This window comes from Mercenaria mercenaria, chromosome 15 (genome assembly GCF_021730395.1).
Source record: "Mercenaria mercenaria strain notata chromosome 15, MADL_Memer_1, whole genome shotgun sequence".
Taxonomy (NCBI): domain Eukaryota; kingdom Metazoa; phylum Mollusca; class Bivalvia; order Venerida; family Veneridae; genus Mercenaria; species Mercenaria mercenaria.
This window is the reverse complement of record NC_069375.1, coordinates 61,519,136-61,544,860: the sequence shown is the minus strand read 5'-3', so window position 1 is coordinate 61,544,860 and position 25,725 is coordinate 61,519,136. Positions and strand designations below refer to the sequence as shown.

Sequence of the window (25,725 nt, the reverse complement as noted above, 5' to 3'; positions counted from 1 at the left end):
CTCATACAGGTTTTAGAAGACTGTGTGTACCTCAAACAGGTTTTAGAAGACTGTGTGTACCTCATACAGGTTTTAGAAAACTTATGTCTGTGTACCTCATACAGGATCTGTGTACCTCATACAGGTTTTTAGCAGAATACAGGTTTTAGTAGGCTAAGTCTGTGTACCTTGTACAGGTTTTAGAAGACTAAGTCATTCGACCTCATAAAGGTTTCAGAAAACTAAGTCTTTGTACCTCATACAGGTTTTAGAAGACTAAGTCTGTCTACCTTATACAGGTCAGTGCTCCAGCTAGGATTAGAAAAGGGCAGGGTGCTGGCACTGAAAAGGGCACTTCTGGGGTGGTGGTCGGTCCGGGACCGTGCTCCTTTGGGAAAAAAATATAACTGGTCCATGCATACAGTGCATTTTAACATACTTCAGGCATGGAATTTGGCATAATTTAGGCATGTTTTTGGCACACTTTAGGTATGGTCTTTTAAAAGGCTATGTCTGTCATCTCTAATGCACCTATTTATTAACTAAAAATTCTGCTGTTTGTATTTTATTTGGCATTGATTTTCAACTTGTAACATTTCTTTGTAATTGCATACTGAGTAACAATATCAATTTGTTAGGCCTATTTTACTTGTTACAATTTCAGTACACATCTTCTTGATGTAGGCTACTTGATATTTATAAATTTATACATGCAACATATACACAGAAAAAAGTTTAAACTTCCACTTAAATAAATGAAATCAGGCAAAGTTTTTAACTTACAACAGTCTAAAAGCAAGTTTAGCACTTGTAATAGACATATTCCGGGTATCCAAAATTTTATATCCGGATATGGTTACACTTTTTTCTAAAAGTCGTGGAATGTCCAGTTTAAACAATATTTTTGAAAAATTATTATGATGCAAAGACAGTTTAACAGCATTTTTACAGTATCTGAACATTAAAGTGTACCCTGTTCATTACATCTTTATTAAAACTAATTTCAAAAGAATCTTCATAGAAACAATCGGCAAATTCACAAAGCAGACACAACCTACTTTCGTTTCAAAATCCCTTGTATAAGATAAAATATCAAATTCTTTTTAATTTAATGATTTGATCGATTTTTCTAAATAAATGTCTGATTGTTGGACTATTCAGTTGGAATAAGTTCACCATCATAAGCAGACCCTGTACATCAGAAACATAACTCCATCTTGCTTTTTGCAAGATTTATTGCCCCTTTTGGACTTAGAAAATCAGTTTTCTTGGTTAAGTTTTATGTTTAGGTCAGCTTTTATCCTATACTATCAAAGCTATTGCTTTAAAACTTGCAACACTTGTTCACCATCATAGTTGACCCTGTATAGCAAGAAACATAACTCCGTCCTGCTTTTTGCAAGATTTATGGCCCCTTTGGACTTAGAAAATATCAGATTTCTTGGTTAAGTTTTATGTTTAGGTCAACTTTTCTCTTAAACTATCAAAGCTATTGCTTTGAAACTTGCAACACTTGTTCACCATCATAAGCTGACCCTGTACAGCAAGCAACATAACTCCATCCTGCTTTTTGCAATAATTATTGCCCCTTTTGGACTTAGAAAATCATTTTCTTGGTTGAGTATTATGTTTAAGTCAACTTTTCTCATAAACTATCAAAGCTATTGCTTTAAAACTTGCAACAGTTTTTCACCATCATAAGTGGACACTGTACATCAAGAAACATAACTCTATCCTGCTTTTTGCAAGAATGATGGTCCTTTTTAGACTTAGAAAATCATGGGTAGGACAATATTTCTATTACACAAAAAAAATCAGATGAGCGTCAGCACCCGCAAGGCGGTGCTCTTGTTATTAATTAGATTTAAATGTCTGTTGTCTGGACTTCGTTTCAGTTGTGTATAAAGGGGTATTTACGACTATATTACCGAAAACGAAAGTACACTTTGACAGGTGGCGCGAAATGATAATGATTTCAGACTGGTTTGCAAACTGTTTTAACTCTAAGGTTCAGTGATTTTAATGCTAGTGGAGCAGTCTAAAAGATCATGGTCTGCCTCGGGCACGATTACAGCAGGTAATTGTTTAATTGTTTGCTAATTATGTCAATGCCCCCGGCGTGTATCACTCGATAAAAAGGGGGCAATAAAGCACTTTATTATAATCACTGAGGCAAAAAAGGGAAGTTTGGCTAAAAAAAGAAATGAATGGTTGTAAAACGGGCAGGGTGCCTGGCGGGGCAACAGGGCGGAACGAATTTCGGAACGGGCGATGCGCCCTGCAGTAAATAGCTAGCTGGAGCACTGCAGGTTTTAGAAGACTAAGTCATTGGACCTCATAAAGGTTTCAGAAAACTAAGTCTTTGTACCTCATACAGGTTTTAGAAGACTAAGTCTGTCTACCTTATACAGGTTTTAGAAGACTAACTCTTTGTACCTCATAAAGATTTTACAAGACTAAGTCTTTCTCAGTATCACTAATAGCACCTGCAGGTATTAATTGTCTTCATTTGTTTCTGTTTTTATTTCATGATTTCATATTTCTTGTTACAGACGAGAGCATTATCAAACAAACGCTCACAAGAGGCAGAAGAAAGCAAAAACGACTACGCTTCACAACTACAGACCACTAACCAGTTCCAGAGGGACTATTATAACACAAATATGCCACAAGTTTTCCAGGTTTGCATTTAGTTGAGCTGCTTTTTCTTCGTCATCATAACATTTAACAAATCTGATCCATGTCTGATAGAGAACTGTTATTTTAGATTTTTTTCACAGTATCAAATTTGTCATAGTTTGTTGCTCTTGTAATTGTGAACTTTTGTAACTGGTGTGAGGAAAATTTGAAATCAATCAAAGTACATAGTTGTGAATTTTGACATTGACACTTTGAAATGTGATGAATACATTCTGCTGTCATCTTGGAGCAAATCAAGTTTATTAATAGGAAAATATACCAAAATCTATATTTTTACTTAGGTTAAAATTGTGGGGGCTCCTGTGGTAGAGCGGTGAAGACTGTTTGAAATTTGATCACTAGCCCCTCTTCTGTTTGGGTTCAAGTTCTGCTTGGGTGTCATGTTTTTTGAAGGTTTATGATTTTACTCAAGCGGTTGTTCCAGATTTAATGTAAAGATTCCGACAGTGGTTAGCTGGAGAGTCACCATATGACCTGAACTGTGTCAGTTAACTTGAAATCACATCAAACTTGATGACAATTTTTATGCCCCCTTCGAAGAAGGAGGGGTATATTGTTTGCAGATGTCGGCCGGTCGGTATGTAGACAAATCTGTTTCCGGATGATAACTCGAGAACTCTTTGGCCTAGGATCATGAAAGTTGATAGGGAGGTTGGTCATGACCAGCAGATGACCCCGACTGTTTTTGAGGTCAGTAAATAAAAGGTCAATGACACAGTGACCTGGAACAGTTAAAACATTTCTGGACAATAACTGGAGAATACATGGGCTAAGGATCATTAAACTTCATAGGGAAGTTGGAAATGATCAGCAGATGACCCCTAATGATTTTGATGTCGGTAGGTCAAAGGTCAGTGTCACAGTGACCTGAACAGTTAAATGGTTTCCGGATGATATTTAGAACGCTTGGGCCTAGGATCATGAATCCTAATATGGATGTTGATCATGACCAGCAGATGACCCCTATCGATTTTGAGGTCAATAGATCAAAGATCAAGGTCACATTGACCCAGAACAGTAGAACTTTTGTGTACAGTGAACGAATAATTTCAGTTTGTTGTGCAATAACTGAAAATCGCAGTGTTCCCACTGGCATTTAAAGCTGGGGGTGAAAACTGAGTTTTTCTTGCACTTTTGGACCCCCCTCACCAAGAGATATATAACAGTTGTCTCCAAAACTGTTGGTGCAAAGTACCATTCTGGGGGTGAAAAACCCCCATTTGAGGGTTACTGGAAACACTGCTGAATGCATCAAGGGGGGCATTTCGTGTTCTACGAGCTCTTGTATTAGATTGCCTGTTAAGGTTAACAATTGTTCTCAAATTTCACCTTGTTTTTCAGCAATTGCAAGACCTGGACGAGCGGCGAATAAACAAGATAAAAACTGTGATAGAAACGAGTGCCAGTATAGAGTCAAGTGTTCTTCCAATTATAAAAACATGTATAGATGGAATGAATAAAGCTGCACAGTCTATTAATGTACAAGAGGTAGTGCTCAGATTATCTATTCCATTTGATGAATTATTTTATAGCTTTTGTTGCTTTCACTGTACTTTTGATCTTTCTGGATATGAAGGGTCCAATGATACTGTGTCTAAGCTGAGCAAGGACACCTACTCTGGTTTCTTTTAATAGTGGTGATTCCGATAAGCTGTCATCACAATCTATTTAAAATAAATGAGCCGTGCCATGAGAAAACCAACATAGTGTGTTTTTGTGACCATAATGGATCGAGACTAGCCTGCACGTCCATACATTTCGCTGTCAAAGCCTATTGCAATTAGAGGAACTGTTAACAAACAGCATGAATTCTGACCAGACTGGTCTGGATCCATGCTGGTAGCAAACACACTGTGCTGGTTTTCTCTTGGTGCGGCTGAAATTAATGTGAACTAATCAGTCTTTAACCAAATTAAACATTTGTATGTCATTGAAAGTTTGAGTAAAAGATATTGGTAAATTTTAGATATGGCTTTAAACAGTTGTTCTGTATTATGGTTTTAAAAATGGTTTTATTCCAACTTAATAGTACTGTTACAAAATCCTACATATACATACAGGTAAATTTCTTGATTATGAATGTTTCGTTTTTAGCTCACCTGAGCCAAAGGCTCATGGTGAGCTTTTGTGACCGCTCAATGTCCGTTGTGCGTCGTGTGTCCGTCAACATTTTCTAAAAAAATCTTCTCCTTGAAAATCACTGAGCAGAATTTCACCAAACTTCACAGGAATGATACTTGGGTGGTCCCCTTTCAAAATTGTTCAAAGAATTTAATTCCATGCAGAACTCTGGTTGCCATGGCAGCCAAAATGAAAAACTTTAAAAATCTTCTTATCCAAAACCGTAAGACATAGAGCCTAGATATTTGGCCTGTGACATCATCTTATGGTTCTCTATCAAGATTGTTCAAATTGTGCCCCTGGGGTGAAAGGAGGCCCAACCCTGGGGATCACAAGTTTTACATAGAATTATATAGGAAAAAACTTTAAAAATCTTCTTGTCTAAAACCACAAGACCTAGACCTTTGATATTTGGTAATTAGCATTGCCTTGTGGTCCGCTACTAAAATTGTTCAAATTATTACCCTGTGGTAAAATAAGGCCCCGCCCCGGGGATGACAAGTTTTACATCGACTTATATAGGAAAAAACTGTAAAAATCTTCTTGTCTAAAACCACATGACGTAGACCTTTGATATTTGGTATGTAGCATTGCCTTATGGTCCTCTACCAAATTGTTCAAATTATACCCTGGGGATGAAAAAGGCCCCGCACCAGGGGCCGAAGCTACATAGACTTATTAATAGGAAAAAACTTTAAAAACATTCATGTCTGAAACTACAAGCCTAGGCCGTTGATATTTTGTATGTACATTGCCTTGTGTCCTCTATAAAATTGTTCAAATTGTCCCCCTGGATGAAAATAGGCCCCACAAGGGGTCCCAAGTAACATAGACTTATTTAATAGGGAAAAATTAAAAAATTTCTTGTCTGAAACTGCAAGGCCTAGGCTTTTGATATTTGGTTTGTTACATTGCCTTGTGGTCCTCTACCAAAATTGTTCAAATTATCCCCCTGGAGTAAAAAGAGGCCCTGCCCCGGTGGTCCCAAGTTTAACATAGACTTATATAGGGGAAAAAATTAAAATCTTTTTGTCTAAAATTTTTCAAGGCCTAGGCCTTTGATATTTGGTGTGTATCATTGCCTAGTGGACCTCTAACAGGATTGTTCAAATTATGCCCCTGGGGTGAAAAGAGGCCCCACCCTGGTAGTCACTTGTTATATGAGTTATATAGGAAAAAATACTTAAAATATTATCAGATCATATTTCCTGGACTGTTTAATTATTACCCCCCGCCGATGAAATCGGGAGGGGGGTATTGAAATGGCGTTGTCCGTCCGTCCGTCCGTCCGCAGCCATTTCTCAGTAACTACTTGGTAGAATTTCATGAAACTTGAAATAAACATGAACCAACATACTGCAATGATGCCCGTCAAGTTTTTTTTTTGATTGGTCAATTTCCCTCAGAGTTATTGCCCTTGATTTAATAAAAAATGTCTGTCTGCAGCCATTTTTCAGTAACTAACAGGTAGAATTTCATCAAATTTGAAATAGACATGAACCAAGATACTGCGCTGATGCCCATCAAGTTTTTTTTTTGATAGGTCAATTTCCCTCAGAGTTATTAACCTTGATTTAATGAAAAATGTCCGTCTGCAGCCATTTCTCAGTAACTAGCAGGTAGAATTTCATCAAACTTGAAATAGACATGAACCAAGATACTGCGGCGATGCCCTTCAAGTTTTTTTTCGATTGGTCAATTTTCCATTTAGTTATTGCCCTTTAATTGTTTAAAAATCCACAGATCTGTACATAACAAACCAACCAATTGGAAGAATTTCATTAAACTTCTTCCATTCTTTTCCATGCACATTTATTATAAACATGTGATGTTGTGTACCTACCCTGGTCACCACCTTACATTGTCAAAGCCCCTCCCCAACCCCCCCCTATGTTTTTTTTTTTTTTATTTTTTCATTTTGTTTACAATATTTAAATCACATTAAAATATTTATCCTCACCCCCCCACCAAAAAACCATTCATTTTCTTTTAATTTGATTTGACTATGAAATTATTTGCTTCTTGGTAACATTCTTAACTTTTTGCAGGATATATTTTTTTGCTGTTCCTCAACTCTGACCCTTTCGGCGGGGGATTCCAATTCATCGAATTTGCTTGTATTTACCTGTTGTACCCAAGTGATTAGGTGTCACCTTACTGTAACCTTGACCTACTGAGTTACTTTCTTGTTTTTTGAGATACAGCCTTGAAGTTTGGATAACATGTACAGTTTTGCATACCGATCTTAAAACTGACTTTCAGTTACCATGGATGTGACCTACTGACCTACTTTCTAATATTATAACATCAGTTTGCCATTTGAAACATGTGGCTCATACTACTCAGGTGAGCGATTTAGGGTCATCATGACCCTCTTGTTACACAAAAATGTGTAAATAGTACGCAAATTGATTTCCTTGCTGAAGTATATAAATACAAGGCCTACCAATTTATTGTTGTTATTTTTGTGAGGGCAAATATGAGCTGTGCCATGAGAAAACCAACATAGTGGTTTTGCCACCAGCATGGATCCAGACCAGCCTGAGCATCCGCGCAGTCTGGTCAGGATCAATGCTGTTAGCTGACGGTTTCTCTAATTGCAACAGGCTTTGAAAGCAGACATCACGGATCCTGAACAGACTGTGCGGATGCGCAGGCTGGTCTGGATCCATGCTGGTCACAAATGCACTATATTGGTTTTCTCATGGCGCAGCTCATATCTTGATATAATTAACTTAATTTTTCATTTATCTTCTTCAGGATTGTAAATTAGTGATAGACAAACACAGGACTGGTTTTCCCATTCCCGGAGATATTCCGTTTGAGGATTTATCATGTGGTCAAGTTAATAATCATAATGTGATAAAAACTAACAGTACTCCCGATAATAGAACTAAAAGTGGAACTTTAGGGGGTGGAAAAAACAAGAAACGCGGAGGATTATTCGGTCTGTTTAAAACAGCAAATGTAAGTATAGGTCTTTGTATATATGAGTTGAAAGAGTGTATAGAATTTTTAATTTGAAAAAGGAAGTATTGTATTGTCATAGAAACCATAAAATTTTTATTATTCGACAACAGTGTCAAAAGAAAAAGTTTATGATTGATAGTGGACCTTAAACTTTCGACATTGATCAACATATTGACAGAAAAAAAAAGGAAAAAATCCCTTTCAAAGTATTATCTTTTTTAAACATCTGTACAAGTTTTTTCGCTGCAGTTTTATGATTTATAAGCCAACTTGGTTATACCACAGTCACACATACGGCGCGGATAGCTACGTTTAGCTACGGATAGAAACGTAGTAATCCGTATCGATCCGTACCTGAGCTGTACGGACTGATACGGGTTACTACTTTAAGGTACGGCTCAGGTACGGATCGATACGTATCGATACGGATTACTACGTTTCTATCCGTGGCTAGACGTAGCTATCCGCGCCGTATGTGTGACTGGGGTATAAGCACAGTTGGTATATCACATGACTTAGAATTGAGAAGGGGTGAATTTAATGATTAGTAAGATGAATATTTTGGATGAAAATTAGCATCATATCGTAGGGGTGAATTTAATTAGGGCAAGATAAATTTCTGGATGAAAATGAGGGTCATATCATTGAGAAACAAACATAAAAGCTTATTGATTAGGGCTGTCTGAGTTTTTAACAGAAATAGAGGATTTAAGAGACAAATTTTGCCATTTGGTCAGTTAATAAGAATACTTGTTGATAAGTTAAAAGAATATGAAAGGCATTTGACTAAGATCCATTGAAGAAATTCTGTTTTAACCTATTAGAGCAAAGAGTTTTCCTGCCAAAAGCTAGTTTTTGTGGAAATTTTTTTGTTACAATTTAATGTGTAGCAATGCAGTTAGATCAGAATAATTAATGTTTAATTTTGATTAAAGTTTATTGGATTCTTGGTACGTATAGTTGGAGGGCATTGAACCCAATTTTTGGCATGGATTTTATGTTTGTCCCCTTTTCCCCCCAATTACAAACCAGCTTTTAATGAGACCTGTACTGAATCTGCAATTGTTTTGCTATGCTTTAAAGTGAAACTTTTTAAGTTTTCCTGCTCAGTATATGTTCAGTTATTAAGCAGAAATTAAGATAAATGCCATTTTTCACCTTAGCACCAAAAGTAAATAAGTGCTTCATTGTATCGATGCAGTTAGCTACTTTTTGCACTGAGGCGAAGATATATATACATTGTATTAATTTTGATCCTGCTGAAAGAAGTCGTCTCATTAATTCGGCTTTCGATTCTTGAGACCTCAGTAATACACAGCACATATTAATGTTTTCATTTGGCTTGATATTTAATGAACACTGTATTGCACATGGTGTAATTAATGTAATTTCACACTCGTTGAGATAAAGAATGTTTCACATGTATACATGTAACTCTTCCTTTTTTTTCCCCAACAATATTGCGCTGTTTGTTTCATCGCTTCTGAAGTCACTGTGTTCGCTTCTGAAAATATTTGTGAATTCAATATTCATCAGCCTTAGCTCAAAAGATAGAAACATAGTTTGCAGACCAGTTTCAAAACTCCAGCTGTTGATTGGTCGATCCTGGTCTCAGTTTTGAAATTGACCAATGGCATGGCTGCATTCTTTTAGACTGGTTCCCAGTCTTAGTTTTATTATAGGGAGAGCTCCTGGTTACCATTGTCATGACTATGATTTAAATGTCTCCTTTACAGTTCGACAAGGATACAGTTATTCTAGTAATCAAAGCAAATGTCACCCTAACAAAAAAATGTTAACTATCTTATGGGGATTTGACAGAAGACAAATTCAAGAATTCTCAATGTCGTCCCAAGGTTTTAAGCAATACAAATATAGGAAATAGAAGAATATTGGCCATTGACTATATAAATTGTCAGGCCTGGTGATCAAGCAAGAAATGGTCAAGCATTGTGGCACTGTACAGGAAAATTTTTGTATTAACTATTACTGACATAGAAGTAAACAAGAGAAAATGTGTTAAAAGCAGCAGTCAAGCTGTGGTGGTGTATTGAGATGGCGATTACATTCTTTACATATCCTTTGCCTTTACATCTTAATATCGAATTCTTTTTTTATTAAAAATCTGTAAAAAGTACTATTTTATCTTTCTTAACTGGCAGAGTTTTGACTTCCAAGCCAGAAGGTGTGAATTCTTCCACAGGTGCTAGACACATTATCAAATATTTTACTTAATAGGTCTATATATGTATATATATGGGTCTCATATATACATATATAGGCCTATGAGTAAAATATTTGGTTATGTGTCTAGCACCTGTGAATTCTTCTATATGGGAAAACACTTTCAATGTACTATTTATTTTCAACATCTATACAATTAAATTAAAGCATAGACAAGTAGACAGCTATACTCTTTTAAGTTTTTAGCAAAGTTATGTTGTAGCAAAGTATGAATATATTAGTGAAGCGCAACTTGTTGAATTTTAGTTATTGGAAAGGTAAAGTTTAGTTTCGTTTGTTTAAATGGTGGCAGGTATTGAATAAGTTTTAATGACAACCGAGTACGTAGGTCTAGCTGACAAAGCAGCTATTTAGAGAGGTATAAGTAAGAATTATCTTGTCTTTAGATTTAAAAAACAAATATAACTCAGTAATAGGTTTCTTATGTGTTTTGAAATTGCCTATGATCTATGTACATGTATGTATGAGCCAGTGCATTGAAACCAATAAAATTAAATATTTTTTTAGCACAATAATTTGTTGAGGATTTTCAGAGTATATTTACTTGCAAAAGGCAACTAGTTGTTTAATTGTTTATGTCTTTAAAATTAGCGACTACATTTTACTAGTAATTTAATTTCTTGGAAGTATTACGTCTTTAAAGAGTTGGAAGTTTTGCCATGCGCTTGTTCTATTTGTATTGCAGACGTTCCGCAAGCGATCATTATTCTATATGTCATTTAGTCACATTTTATTCAAAGACAAACACTTTGGTTCAAATTGAATGTTACAATTAAAATATTATCATTGGGAAATAGATAATAGTTTAATATGTTGGCCACCAGTCGTATTTTTTTTACATCCTGCTTTTAATCTTTCATCAGGCTTGAATACTTTATAAATGACTTTCGTAATGTTGGAGATTCTATCCAGGTGCTTGACCGTGCCGAAAATAATGCCTGGAGGCACATTGGAATGGCGCCTGAAACCTTCTTCCACTATATGACATAAATTGTATCAATTTGGAAAAAAAAACACACAAAAAAGTAATCACTGGAACCCACATTGCAGAGGACTGTAAGTCTGTCTTTGATACTGTACAATCATAAACATGGGGACAAATTTTCTGCAGATTTATGGTTTTAGTGAATATTTGAAATCAAATCTCTTAAGAACAAATATAATTGTACAGCTATTTTCCATTTGTCTTAACCCTTAGCATGTTGGACATGATTGATTCTGGCTTTGCGACCAGTGTAGATCATGATGAGCCTGCACATCTGTGCAGTCTGATCAAGATCTGCACTGTTCACTATTCAGTCATTATCTGTTTGGTAAGCACCCCTTTTAACAGTTAATGGTACTACCGAAATTTGAAAGATGGACATGTTCACTATAGAAAGAGTGTTAAGATTATATTTAAAATCCATGTAATCATGTCTCCATGTTAAAGCTAGCAACTGCCAACGATTTCACTATTATATTAAAAACATGTGCAGTTGAAACTCCAGATCTCGAACTTTTTATCTCAAAATTCTGGCTGTCTTGAAGATATTTTCAAGTCCCGTTGGGAAAACACGTGCGCAAAGTATCATTAAATGAGCCATGTCATGAGAAAACCAACATAATGGGTTTGCGACCAGCATGGATCAAGACCAGCCTGCGCATCCGCGCAGTCTGGTCAGGATCCATGCTGTTCGCTAACAGTTTCTCCAGTTCCAATAGGCTTTAAAAGCGAACAGCATGGATCCTGACCAGACTGCGTGGATGCGCAGGGTGGTCTGGATCCATGCTGGTCGCACACCCACTTTGTTGGTTTTCCCATGGCACGGCTCATTTTAAGTCAAACTTTGATATCACACAGTAAAAATGCTCAATCCCTTGGAATTCGAGATACGGAGTTCCAACTACATATTAGATATTCATTTCATTCATCACTTGTTTTGTCTTGTTGCAGGAATCATTGCTTCTTTGTTTAAAACAGAATTTGTTTTTCCATCAATTTGAAATTCTGAGTACACTAAAAGTTGTATTTCACTATTCTAAAGTCATCTTTATTTTGTATCATGTATGTAAATATTAAAGCTAACACACAAGATGACTAACCCTCAGGTCAATGTATGTATTTTCACAACTGTGTATGTTTTTTTCTTCCATCTCATCAGCAACACCAAGGAAGCAAGGTATAAGTCCATACCCTATCCACTCTGTATATATACATTGTCATACTATCATAAGGTTTTAACTGAAGTTGGACAAAATGGTTTTCTGTGGTTTTGACATTTTTCTAAGGTTTTAACAGCATTTGTATTGTAAAATGCTATAAATCTATCATTGCTGTTCCATTTATTTCTTCTAAAAAAGTTCTAATTCTCCTTGAGTAGCTGTTAAATTCTCCATGAAATGTTGAAAAAAGTCCTATATGAATGTCTACAGATTTTTTTTTATCTCGAAGACCATGTGCCACACAGTCCTGAAATGTCCTTAAATACTTTGATAAAATACATGTACAACACATCATCAAAATGAGGATTATTTGAAAAGTTGCCTATACTTTCACTGCAGTAGTGTTCATAGCAGAATTGAAAAAAAGAGAAAAAAAAAAATTGTAACAGGAGATTGTTATAAAATAAGTTGACTGCTAAAGAGATAGATCTTCTTTATACAGTGTAAAAATGCTAAATCCATGGATTTCAATTCATGCTTGGAGATAGATGGCCCTCATTAAAGTACTGGTCCTTTAGATAAGGCGGAAGTGGCTGAGAGATTGTTTCATAAATAGATAGTTACTGTAGGAGCAATGACTGTGTGGACAGACAACCATTGTTAAGTAAAGGAAAAATATCACTTGTGTTCAATTATTGTATATTGTCTGACTAAATTAGCTGTAAGTTTTAAAGTTTGAAGTGCACTGAAGTTCAGCCCACAAGCAACATTCTGAAATATCCCCCATGACATACTAACAAGCTGATGCAAATGAGGTACCAGTAATTTGTCCTCAGTGTTTTTGTTTATGTAAGGCATTGTCATAGACTCAAGGAGAGCTGGTTTACACCACATAAAATCTGGAAACATTATATTAAGGTAGCGGATTCAGAATGACTGGGCATTTTCCTTGCGATATCATGTTCTCTGTCTGTTAGTCTGTGATTTTGAAGTTCTTCAGTTGTAACTGAAGCTCATACGAATGGCTTCCATAACATCCTGAGAATGCTGAAAACACAGATTTTGGAGAAAACTTAATTAAATGGAAATTACCAATTTTCATTACAGTTCCGCTACCTTAAGGCCACCATTTTGCTTTAAAGAAGGAAATATGAAATTTTTTGTTTGAACCTCTATAGTCTTTTTTTTTTAATTTAATGAAAGCCATTTTGTCCAACAGCTCTGGGATTATAAACTTTTATCTGCTCTGCGTGTTACGTGCCATTTCTTCATATGGCAAGCATTGAAAACTTTATTGTCTCAGAGTGACACAGTTAGGGAAAGTAAACGAAACAAATGGTGTAGGACTAACCTCATAGAGCAGAATCCCTTCAGATCAATATTCCAGGATTGGAAAAAAAAAAGCCAAGTTGTTCCTGTAACAACTGATTCCATGCCAACTAGGTCACATGCCCTTCAAGTAGTTAATGTTGATTGGGTAATTTTTCGCGTTTATTTCATGATGTTTATAGACAAAAGACATATTTGGGTTGTTTAGCAGATAAGGTCATAATCTTCAAATCACTTACTTCAAATCACATTCACCTTCCCAAAGTGGACTCAAAACCTTGCTAGGGGTGTGGAATTCTTAGTGAGGAAGCCACTTAGTTGACTTATGGGAGGACGGTAGTTCTTCACACGTACCTGTTCATGTGTGAAACAATGTTCAAAGGGGCCCTGGTCCTAGTGGTCTCTGCACTATCAAGAGCTGGAAAAGTTGCCATATGACCTAAATTTTGTCTGTTTGATTCTAAACACAACAAAAACAAAAATATTCATGGGTTTTTGAAATTTTTTTTTTGAATATTAGCAGAAATAAAATCATGTATATTACCCAATCAACATTGTTCTCAATATTTTGATGGTTGGTCACAAAAGTATAATATGTTTACACATAAATGAAGAAGTATTTGCAATATTTTTGTGATCACCCCTCCCATCTTTTGAAATAGTTAGAGGTGTAATGTTTCATTGTATAGATTCAATTAAGTGTGTTAGATTCTAGTAGGATGTTAGTTGAAGTCATAGGACAGGCAGCATCAGAAGTTTCAATATCCGAGCAAATTTGATGATGTTTGATTATTTATCATATAATGTTGGAATAAGTATGAAATTTTCATGCAAACACAAGCCAATTTTATGTCTTGTCATCACATTAACAAGCAACATTTTAGAAGCTTCTCAAAACGGGATACCAAATTTTTTCTTTCCATTTTTCATATGTCTTCATCTTTATCGCAAATAGCTATCCTTGTCAGCTGCTTATTACATTTTTTCATAGTGCGAAATGAAAAGTAAATAAACATTTTCCAGTATTGACAGTTTACAAATATCATCTGATGACCAAGACAAAAATTTTACTGTTGACATAGAAAACTTGTGTATTGTTGTTTGCTAGGATGTTATAGGATCCGACTTCCATTTTTCTTTTGCAGTTGAATGTTAGGCATTACTTTTGTATCAACTCATGAAGTGTAATTCTCTCATGTTTTGAATATCATCTGTTTTACAGAGACCAGTATTTTTATTGGTGATTTGGTACCATCACTGTAATCATCACTATCATCATCATCATCATCATCAGTTTTGTTGACTTCTAAATGACATTTTTGGATGCACACATTACATTATTATTGTCATCTATATAATCTCTGTTGCCCATGTTGCCATTGTCATCTTCATAATCAACATCATCATAATCATCATTTATGTTGTCATTGTTGTCTTCATTAATCATTGTGTCATCATGTCACTGTTGTCAATGTTTTGTCATTATCATCATCGTCATTGCCGTCATCACGATCATCATTTTATCAAAATCGTTACCTTAATGACTAATGTATTTTATTATTCTCTCCAACTTCATAAATTGGATTCTACACAAAACTGTAAGTTGTTATAAGAATTAATTGCATCATGCCAGTTGTTGTTATGTTTCATGCTTTGATTTCTATTGGTTAGTTTTAGCTCCAATTTTTTTTAATGCATTTTGAATTTTTGCATTTCCCCTACATTTAGACTGTCTTAGTTGTTAGTCATTTGACATATTATTTAGACAGTCATTACAAGTTCGATTTTCTTTAGTTATTGGGAAAAATTTTAGTAAGATGCAAGAATGATGCCCCCTTAATTAAGTTTAGAAAAAAAAGAGAAACCTTTCCTTAGGCATTAGAGAGGCTGAGATTTTATGTTATATGTGTATGCAAATGTGTAGGAAGTTCATGCAGATACACAATATGTGAAGGATTTTTGCCAGAGTTGGCATATATGTAGGAATTTAATTACCGTATTTTCCCGAATTAAGGCCCCCCCCTCTAATTAACGCCCCCCACCCATTTTGGAGGGGAAAAAAGTCAACAAGAACGGGAAAAAATCACCTACCTCATTTTTATAAGTCCACATAATAAGTAATTTACAGTACTAAAGTCCAATGTATTAAAAATTAAACACACTTTTAAACAGTCCATGTACCGTAAAGCCAAAACATTTGTACTAAGTACGGTACCTAACAGAAAATTAAACGGTAAATACATTTTTGATTTGTTTTTACACCACTCGCGCACACGCTTCCTGCCGACTTTAAACAAACTTGTAGCAATGTGTTTACGATCTACCCTTTTCTTCGGCAGTTTTAAGAACTTTTAATTTAAAAGCAAGCACAGCAGCGTGTCAAACCATTGACATTGTGTATTGCGCTATTAGCTACCCGCATGTACTAAGGAAAATGTTATCGGAGTACACAGCTGTTTGGGTCATGACGTAATGTGTAGTGTCGCGAGCGTGTCAAAAAGCCTGACATGGAATACACGAGGTACCGTATTTAAATGCATAAAAGACACACTGCATTAAATTGGATGCCAAATAATTACGTTTTAGGGGGATTAAACAACACAGAAACACTTTACAGCTAGTTTGAACGATGTTTTTAAGTTTTGTAAAAATTTTCATTTTTTATTTTTTTACCTCAAATAAACGCCCCCTCTTTGGAAAATGTAACGCCCCCGGGGGCGTTAATACGGGAAAATACGGTATGTATTTCTGTATGTATCGCTAGCATTCAGCACACTGTTACAGTTTCAATCAAATTTAGAGGTTCATGTAAATAAAACACCGGTAAAAGTTGATATTTGTTTTAAAAAGTGAACTTCTGTGTTTGGCGAGCCAATAGATACCTTCATCAAACAATTTTTAACTGACATTTTTTAGCTCACCTGAGCCAAAGGCTCATGGTGAGCTTTTGTGACCGCTTAATGTCTGTCGTCAGTCATGCGTCCTCCGTCCGTCAACATTTTCTAAATAACTCTTCTTCTTGAAAACCACTGGGCAGAATTACACCAAACTTCACAGGAATGATCCTTGGGTGGCCCCCTTTCAAAATTTTTCAAAGAGATGAATTCCATGCAAAACTCTGGTTGCCATGGCAACCGAAAGGAAAAACTTTAAAAATCTTCTTCTCAAAAACCAGAAGACCTAGAGCTTAGATATTTGGTGTGAAGCATTGCCTAATGGACCTCTACCAAATTTTTTCAAATTATAACCCCGGGGTCAAAATTGACCCCGCCCCAGGGGTCACTTGGTTTTACATAGGAAAATCTTAAAAAACTTCTTCTCAAAAACCAGATGCCCTAGAGCTTAGATATTTTACATGTAGCATTGCCTAGTGGACCTCTATTCAAGTTGTTCAAATCATGACCCTAGGGTCAAAATTGACCCCGCCTCAGGGGTCACTTGATTTTACATAGGAAAATCTTCAAAAATTTTCTAAAAATAAACCAGAAGGCATAGAGCTTAGATATTTCACATGCAGCATTGCCTACTGGACCTCTACAAAATTTGTTCAAATCATGACCCCCGGGGTCAAAATTGACCCCGCCCCAGGGGTCACTTGATTTTACATAGGAAAATCTTCAAAAAAAAATCTAAAAATAAAGCAGAAGGCCTAGAGCTTAGATATTTCACTTGTAGCATTGCCTACTGGACCTCTATTAAATTTGTTCAAATCATGGCCCTGGGGTCAAAATTGACCCCGCCCCAGGGGACACTAGATTTTACATAGGAAAATCTTCAAAAAATTTCTAAAAATAAACCAGAAGGCCTAGATCTTAAATATTTGACATGTAGCATTGCCTAATGGACCTCTACTAAACTTTTTATTCAAATCATGACCCTAGGGTCAAAATTGACCCCGCCCCAGGGGTCACTTGATTTTACATAGGAAAATCTTCAAAAATTTTCTAAAAATAAACCAGAAGGCCTAGAGCTTAGATATTTGACGTGTAGCATTGCCTAGTGGATCTCTACAAAATTTGTTCAAATCATGACCCCCAGGGTCAAAATTGACCCCGCCCCAGGGGTCACTTGATTTTACATAGGAAAATCTTCAAAAATTTTCTAAAAATAAACCAGAAGGCCTAGAGCTTAGATATTTCACATGTAGCATTGCCTAGTGGACATCTACAAAATTTGTTCAAATCATGACCACCGATGTCAAAATTGACCCCGCCCCAGGGGTCACTTGATTTTACATAGGAAAATCTTCAAAAATTTTCTAAAAATAAACCAGAAGGCCTAGAGCTTAGATATTTTACATGTAGCATTGCCTAGTGGACATCTACAAACTTTGTTCAAATCATGACCACCGATGTCAAAATTGACCCCGCCCCAGGGGTCACTTGATTTTACATAGGAAAATCTTCAAAATTTTTCTAAAAATAAACCAGAAGGTCTAATTCTAAGATATTTCACATGTAGCATTGCCTAGTGGACCTCTACAAACTTTATTCAAATCATGACCCCCGGGGTTAAAATTGACCCCGCCCCAGGGGTCACTTGATTTTACATAGGAAAATCTTCAAAAAATTTCTAAAAATAAACCAGAAGGCCTAGATCTTAGATATTTGACATGTAGCATTGCCTAGTAGACTTCTACAAAATTTGTTCAAATCATGACCACCCCCCCCCGGGTCAGATTGACCCTGCCCCATGGGGTTACTTGACTGTACATAGACAAATCTTCATAATTTTCTGAAAATAAACCAGAAGGCCTAGAGCGTAGATATTTCACATGTAACATTGCCTAGAGGACCTCTACAAAATTTGTTCAAATCTTGACCCCCCCCAGGGTCAAATTGTCCCAGCCCCAGGGATTTCTTGATTGTACATGGGGAAATCTTAATAAATTTTCTTAAAATAAACCAGAAGGCCTAGATCTTAGATATTTGATATGTAACATTGCCTAGTAGACTTCTACAAACTTTGTTCAAATCATGACCCCCGGGGTAAAATTGGCTCGCCCCAGGGGTTACTTGAATGTACATCGGAAAATCTTCCAAGAAATTTCTAAAAATCATCAGTTTGACATTTGAAACATGTAGCTCATATTACTCAGGTGAGCGATCCAGGGTCATCATGACCCTCTTGTATTATATTATACATGTATGGAAATTTACCACATGTCCACATATTGAAAACTCAGCCTCTCTAACATGTTGCATATTGTTAGTAGTTTGAATATCTTTGTTGTTGTTGTTGTTGTTGTAACATGAAAGAGACATTTTGTAGATAGTTGTAACATTTTGTTGTGAAATAACTGTGTTAGAAGTACCCACACCCCTCCCCTTAGACAAAGCATTTTGATAACTAACAAGAAGTTGGTGTGTCTGAAGTTTTTGAATACAAGCATAGTCTGAAAGAGCTTCAAAGTAAATTTCGAAGTATGTAACTTTGTGTATGCGAAGGATGGGGAAATTAGTCATACAGAAATAAACAGAAGGCTGAAAAGGGATTTGAAATAAATTTCCAAAATGATTATATATCTGTAATGGTCGGGAAATATACAAATGAAGCATGGCGGGTAGTATACAGAGCTTTGTTATGTCTGTGGATCTACAGGGTTATTTTTTACATGTTTTATATACAAGTTGCATGCAACACTGTAATTGAGTTTGTGAGGATCCAGAAGTTGAAGTAGTTAAATGTGTCGTATAGATACACAAGTACAGAGCATTTGGGTCTTTCAAACTTTTGAAAGTAAACTTCAATAAAAATCAAGATTATAATCTATGGAGCTTATATTTATGAAGTTTTCTTTTTCATCTGCCTTACTTTAGTATAATTGAGTTTTCAGACTTCAGGAAATGTGATCAACCGGGCTTGTATTCAGCAATGTTTTAAGTTGCAACTATATACTTTAAACACTGATGAATATGAACCCTGTACCTTCTGTTGTTTTTGTTGTCAAGTGCATGCTTATGTTCAAATTTTACTCTGTTGTTACAAATGTGTTGTTTGTAGATGTTGAATTGCTGCATTTTGGACTCCAGTAAGAAGTTAATTATTGTTTTCTGACTCTCAATTATTACTATGTTTAGTCGCCTTAAAGCATGCCTTTCAAAAAGCAAGAATTTAGTGAATGAAACCTTTAACATAAAAGGGAACTTGGTATCAGATTTTTATGGCAATTAGAATTAAAAATACCGGAACAATTCTTTAGAGTCTGTAAAGCAACAGAAAAAAGCAAATGTTTCCTTTAATACACAGAATTAAAGTCTGAATATTAGCACTGCAACCTGACAGTGAAAAAAGCATGGAAAGAAAACTTCAAAGGCCTTTGACATTTCTTCTGAACTTAAATTATATTGCAATAAAGGATGTTTAAGAAAAAAGGCAGTTCTTAAAATTTGTCTGAGTACCTTTACCATGTGTAATGTAGTGTAAAACTTACTTATCTTAAAGATTTTTAATTCATGGAAAATTTGAAACCCGAAATGCATTAGAGTATACCGTAAACCATTTATGCTGTTAGAAACTTGTCAACCTTTTGTGATTTTGGAGGGAAGAAACACACAAATATAGCAAAAAAAATGTACCCCTGTATAAATTAGTGTTTTTCAGTATATTTACATAAAAATGTAATAAAGGGTCACTTGTATTTCAGACGGAAGAACAGAGGGAAGATTTCGGAAATATACCACCAGCACAAAGAAAAGCCAAGTTATGTAAAAGAATAGATGAAATACGAAAACAAATAGCGCACGAAACTGCGGAAAGGTTTGTTTAACTTAACAATTATATGTGTCATTCTGGAGAAATCTTCATTGTGAAGTGTGCATAAAGTATTTAAAATCAGTGTGTTCCAATCTTGGCCCACACTTTCCACCTGTTTGGATAATCCTGTTTAGTCCATCAGTTTTGCTCGGTAGGTAGAGTGTACATTATGAGTGGAAAGGTCTAGTAGTTGATCCTCAGATAAGAAACATGTTTTGATTTGAAGGAAAATATTATGACTGATTCATTCCTGGCCAATCTCTTGGTGCGGAAGTTGCCAATTACTTGCAGAGAACAAGTCAGGATTGATGCAGAATCTAGGAACATTGTTGAGGTTCACTGGCACCCATGACAACTAAAAAAGATGCTGTTAAAAGAAAAACATTGAGGTTTTGTTTGTATTAAAATTTCTGCCAGTGCCTCAGTTACCTGCCATAACTTGAAAGTTTGCTTGATTTATATAGAGTCTCATCACATGTTTTTCCACTGAAAAGTAAATTTACAAAGAGTTGGTCAGATCTTTAAAACACATAATTAATTTTGTGATCTTTTTCGTGTTTATTATGATGATTGTGTATTTTTCAGAGAGGGTATGATCAAAATGAAAGAGGTTTATACAAACAATACAGCGTTAGGAGATCCAAACTCTATAGATAAAAAATTAGAACAAAATGCAGAGAAGCTCAATCATTTACAAGCCGAACTAAAGAAAAATCAGGTATAGTATTTCAAAACAGAATGTGAAATATTTCTAGCAAGAGCCTCGGTGTCACTAAACAGAAAAAAGATGCGATTTTGTAATCACTTCGTATTTCATGGTTTAAGCATTTCTTGGTTGAAGTTACAACATGTTTTGAAGACATCAAGCGTGTTGGTGGAGAGATCAGGGGTTCTACCTAGATATATGTTATTTTCTCAAATTATGCTACAACACCGCACGTTGTGTGAATTACACAGGTTGTGTTTCTGTTCTGTAAGGGCCTCAGTAGCCATGTGATGAAGGTAGCAGCGTATGAATCAATTGCACCTCAAGTCTGTGGGTTCAACCCTACTTGGGTCATCTTTTTGATGAAATCGAATACAGCTGACTTGGAGAATATTGGTGGTCCTATGCAGGTGACCACCAGTACTTAAATTAAGGTCTGAACTTTCTCGACACTAAAAAAGCTTGACAGTAGCCATATGACCTAGATCGTGTAGGTTGGACTCAAAACACATCAATATGTTGACATGAAGTTAGGAAATGTTTGTGTTAACTTTCAGGATTATTTAGCGGATGCGGAGAGTGAGATGACTATGCGACGGCATGGTTCCGACGACTCAATGACGCACAGTATTACGTCAGAAGGCAGTAATAATATACAAGGGTCGGCGCCCGGCACCCCGGTTCAGCAGCATATACCACCCGAGGAATTGTACGAGTAGGTTTTTGATAAGATTTAAAAGATTGTGTGCTGACTGCGATTAAATCCTGCTTTCACTAGGATTCAAACCAGAGAACATTTGGTCAGGAGTCGGTCTTGCTGTGCCCTTGCATCATTATGCCTTCCAAGGGGAAAACACTGATCATAAATTCAAGATGCAGTTGCTGGCCCTACTTTATGCACTTATCATCATTTAAAAAGAATTAGTTTAAACTTAGATTTCAGTTGCATTGGAGGTTTAAGTTAAATTCTAAAGTTAGGCTGAAGAGGAATAAAGAAGGAGCAAGTGTCATTTTACTTGAAAATAGCATTGAAATTAGCACTGGCATGTGTGTCACTATAAAAGGAAATTATGATTGTTAGTTATTTAGATTGGAATAAACCAAAATTTAAAAATGTAACCTCAAAGAAGCAAAGTATGGTGTGTTTAGTTATACATAAAGTTAAAGATTTTAACTCATGTATAGAACTAAAAATTGTACATGTTTTTATGCCCCCGAAGGAAGGCATATTAGTTTTCAACTGTCCGTCCGTTTGTCACACCAATGTTAACTTTTTGCATGAAGGCACTTTACTCGCAAACCACTGCACCCAGGACCTTCAAACTTCACATGCTGGTAGTACTTATTGAGTACACGACCCCTACTGACTTTGGGATCACCAGGTCAAAGGTCAAGGTCACAGAGGCCAATGTTAACTTTTTGCATGAAGGCTCTTTATTCGCAAACCACTGCACCCAGGACCTTCAAACTTAACATGCTGGTAGTACTTATTGAGTACACGACCCCTACTGACTTTGGGTTCACCAGGTCAAATGTCCAGGTCACACTGGCCAATGTTAACTTTTTGCATGAAGGCTCTTTACTCGGGAACCACTGTACCCAGGACCTTTAAACTTCACATGCTGATAGCACTTATTGAGTACACGGCCCCTATTGACTTGGGTTCACCAACTCAGAGGTCAAGGTCAAAGGTCAAGGTGCTGCAGGGGCATTTGTCACCATTAGTGACAGCTCTTGTTTTTAATTGGTCTTACATAAAAGTGAAATGGTACGGATTCTGTTTAATGATTTCTGGAAGAAAAAAAAATAAAGACAAAATAAAAGGAGACATTAGATGTAATATTCATACAGAAAAAATTTTTGGGTGACATGTTAAACATTACTGTACTGATGAATAGGTTCTATTAATATATTAAAGAGCCCTCGCTGTTGTACTAATTTACGTTTGAGCTCACAAAATGTCACTCCAGTGTTAAAAATTAGTTAACTGCCTCTTTTTGTTATGTCAGTGCAGTTAATGACTTTTTTGCACCGAGGTGACAAAAAGTTAGCATTTGCTTGAATTTTGTTATTTGGTAGTTCTTAATTGTGCACATTTGATTTGCTAAATAGTTACATCATCTTAAACTTCACATGGTTAATGTTGCACTTTCACATCATAAGACATTTTGTTCATACCAGTTTATTTATGTTTGATATATTAGCTGTAGACTTGATTTTATGCTTATGATAATTTTAGTAGTAAACTCATATTGCTCATTTTTTTTTTTTTTTTTTTTTTATGAGAGAAAGCTTTACTTGTGTATAAACAGAGATGTTTTGCATGTCTTACAAAGTTTATAATATTTTTCAGCATAAAATAAAACTTCTGCAGTTTGTTTTGGTGCAGAACTGAACCTTTGACTTAAAATTACTTGTTTTAAGGGCGGAGAATTGGTAATATCGATTACCATCTAGTAGCCTTTTCTTTCTTGGTGATTTCAGCATTTCCCAACTGATACAGAAAGCTATGTACTCGTATCAGATACATTTACAGCTAAAGAATGCAGAGTAGCCTACAAGAAAGCATAACTGCATGGAACATTTAGATAATCATATTGGTCGACCACTGTGAGATTTTTAGTCAAAGTAAAATTTTGTATCGCAGATAAAATGGTCAGTAGAGTAGAAAAGGAAAAAAAAACACGAAGAAAAGAATAAAATTTTGTTCTGATTTTTAGTTTTAAAAGAATGGTTTATGTAAAAAACACATCCATCATCATTAGCCTTGCATCATTGTATGTTTGTCAGTGATTTGATTTATCATGTTACCATGGTTTTTTATTTGCTTTCCAGTCAGAGAACTAGTAGATATCGGTAAATTAGCTTTTTTCATCTCTAGATGTATGCCTGACTGCTTGTTCTGTTGTTAGAATATTTTACACGACATAGTATTTATATATATCAGTGTGGTGTGCGTTGTTACCTACAGCAGGAGGAGCACAAGAGTTGAATTTGAGTTTGTGAATTTGATCTGTGTAGGGGCAGAAGGTTAAATTTTCTTTGAAGTTATTCATCCTTCAAAAGTGATACCAGTAGTGAAGTTGAAGGCTAATTGCCAGTATCAAGTTGATGACTGTCAATATATTACTAAATAAAACACTGTTTTAAAAGGCTGGAAACCTGATTCAATGAAACAAATTTAGTTGGTACTTTAGTGACACTATTCAGGTTAGTTTGTTAGAGAACAAGATTTTTAACATAGGTCCCAGATTCTGCCGCTGGGCAAGGAAATTGTTCTCTTTGACAGTCTGACTATAGACAGTATATCAAAGACAAATATTTTGTCATTCACCTTTGATTAATATTTTGAAAGTTGTCAGTTACTTCAAGACACCATCGGCAAGTAAAACTGGTTTTTAAGCCTTACCATGCTGGACATGATCGATTCTGCCTTTGCGACCAGTGTAGATCATGATCAGCCTGCACATCCATGCAGTCTGATCATGATCTTTACTGTTTGTCATTCAGTCAGTATCTTTTCGGCAAGCACCCCCTTACAGCAGTTAGTGGTACTGTCCGAATTGAAAGATGGACAAGTTCATTATAGAAGGGTTAAGGCAAGAGCACAGATATATGACTGTCATATATGTATCTGAATACTGTTGAAAAAAAGGGGTTAGAAGTAACAAATAAAAAAAAAGTCTTTCGAGAAATTGTAAAAGGTTATTCACAGTACCTGGTCCGCTGTAAAATATTCAAGTGCAGATTTGTCTTGCTATTTTGACTAGAAATTCACTGAAACACATTTTCTGTGGCTAGCAGTTTTTGGAATTTAATAGAAATGTATGTATTGGGTTATAAAACTGATTTCTCAAACCAGTCTCAAATCTCTAGATTCTTATTGGTTGTTTCTGAACACAGTTCTGAAATTAACCAATCACAAGGCTCCGTTCTCAGACTGGTCTACAAGTTAAATTTTATAGCTTTTGAGGTGTTTTTGTGTTGTGAAACTTTAACAAAAATGACAAATATTTTGAGCAGGTCTCATGTTAGAAATCATTCAAAGTATTCAAATTTTCACACTTTGTCAAAATACACATAGATGAGTTTGTGTGCTAAACTAAAATCCTAACTTTGCTCTGCATGATTGGCATATAAACAGACATGAAATAGTGCTTTTATTGTTTTGATGGAAAAGTAGACCATTTTGTGCCTTGTACTCGGAATATGTGTGTTACTTTATGAAAAATAGCCAGTAGAGGCAGGAGGAATATATATATATTGTATATCTTAAGGTTCATGTAACTGGTTTTGAGTGAACTTTGTACTTCTTAGACTATTGTTCGTTATAATATGTACAACTTCTTCTGCGAAGTTAGTATATAGATGAGCAAAGAAGCAGACAAGCATTTCTAGAAATTGAGAGGAAAAGTAAAAAAAAAAATTCTCCTACAGGAGAAGAAACAAAACGTAGGACATGAACCTTAAGTATTATAAGATAGCATGTTACTAAAACTCCTAATTCTGCCAGCTGCTTGAGATTTTGCCCTTTGAGGAGAAATGAAGGCTTGCTTTAGTTTCCCAATTTCCAAATCTTAGATCTACCCTTTGTGCCTTTGACATCATCTTGACTAATCACGATTTTCAGTCATTTATAGCTGGTGACTATACAAGATTGTTGTCACTACAATCTTAGATCTGTCCTTTAAGAATTTCTAAACTGATCAAGTCATACACAAATTGGGTCTTTTCTATTATATGAAACAAAATAGGTGTATAATAGAAGAGATGAA

General features: G+C 35.6%; 1 protein-coding gene across 5 annotated transcripts in view; it reads left to right on the top strand.

The window, feature by feature from the left end:
* Positions 1-25,725, top strand: part of LOC123556273 (formin-binding protein 1-like) — a 42,728-nt gene that overhangs the window by 5,001 nt on the left and 12,002 nt on the right. For 2 of the 5 annotated variants that reach the window (XM_053525395.1, XM_053525397.1), the window contains exons 5-11: positions 2,532-2,660; positions 4,021-4,167; positions 7,561-7,767; positions 12,159-12,176; positions 20,135-20,247; positions 20,830-20,962; positions 21,508-21,665. In XM_053525395.1, the coding sequence (XP_053381370.1) occupies positions 2,532-2,660; positions 4,021-4,167; positions 7,561-7,767; positions 12,159-12,176; positions 20,135-20,247; positions 20,830-20,962; positions 21,508-21,665 (905 nt within the window). Of the gene's footprint in view, positions 1-2,531; positions 2,661-4,020; positions 4,168-7,560; positions 7,768-12,158; positions 12,177-20,134; positions 20,248-20,829; positions 20,963-21,507; positions 21,666-23,785; positions 23,807-25,725 lie in introns of all 5 variants that reach the window. The other 3 variants (XM_053525394.1, XM_053525398.1, XM_053525396.1) reach the window with 3 other exon arrangements.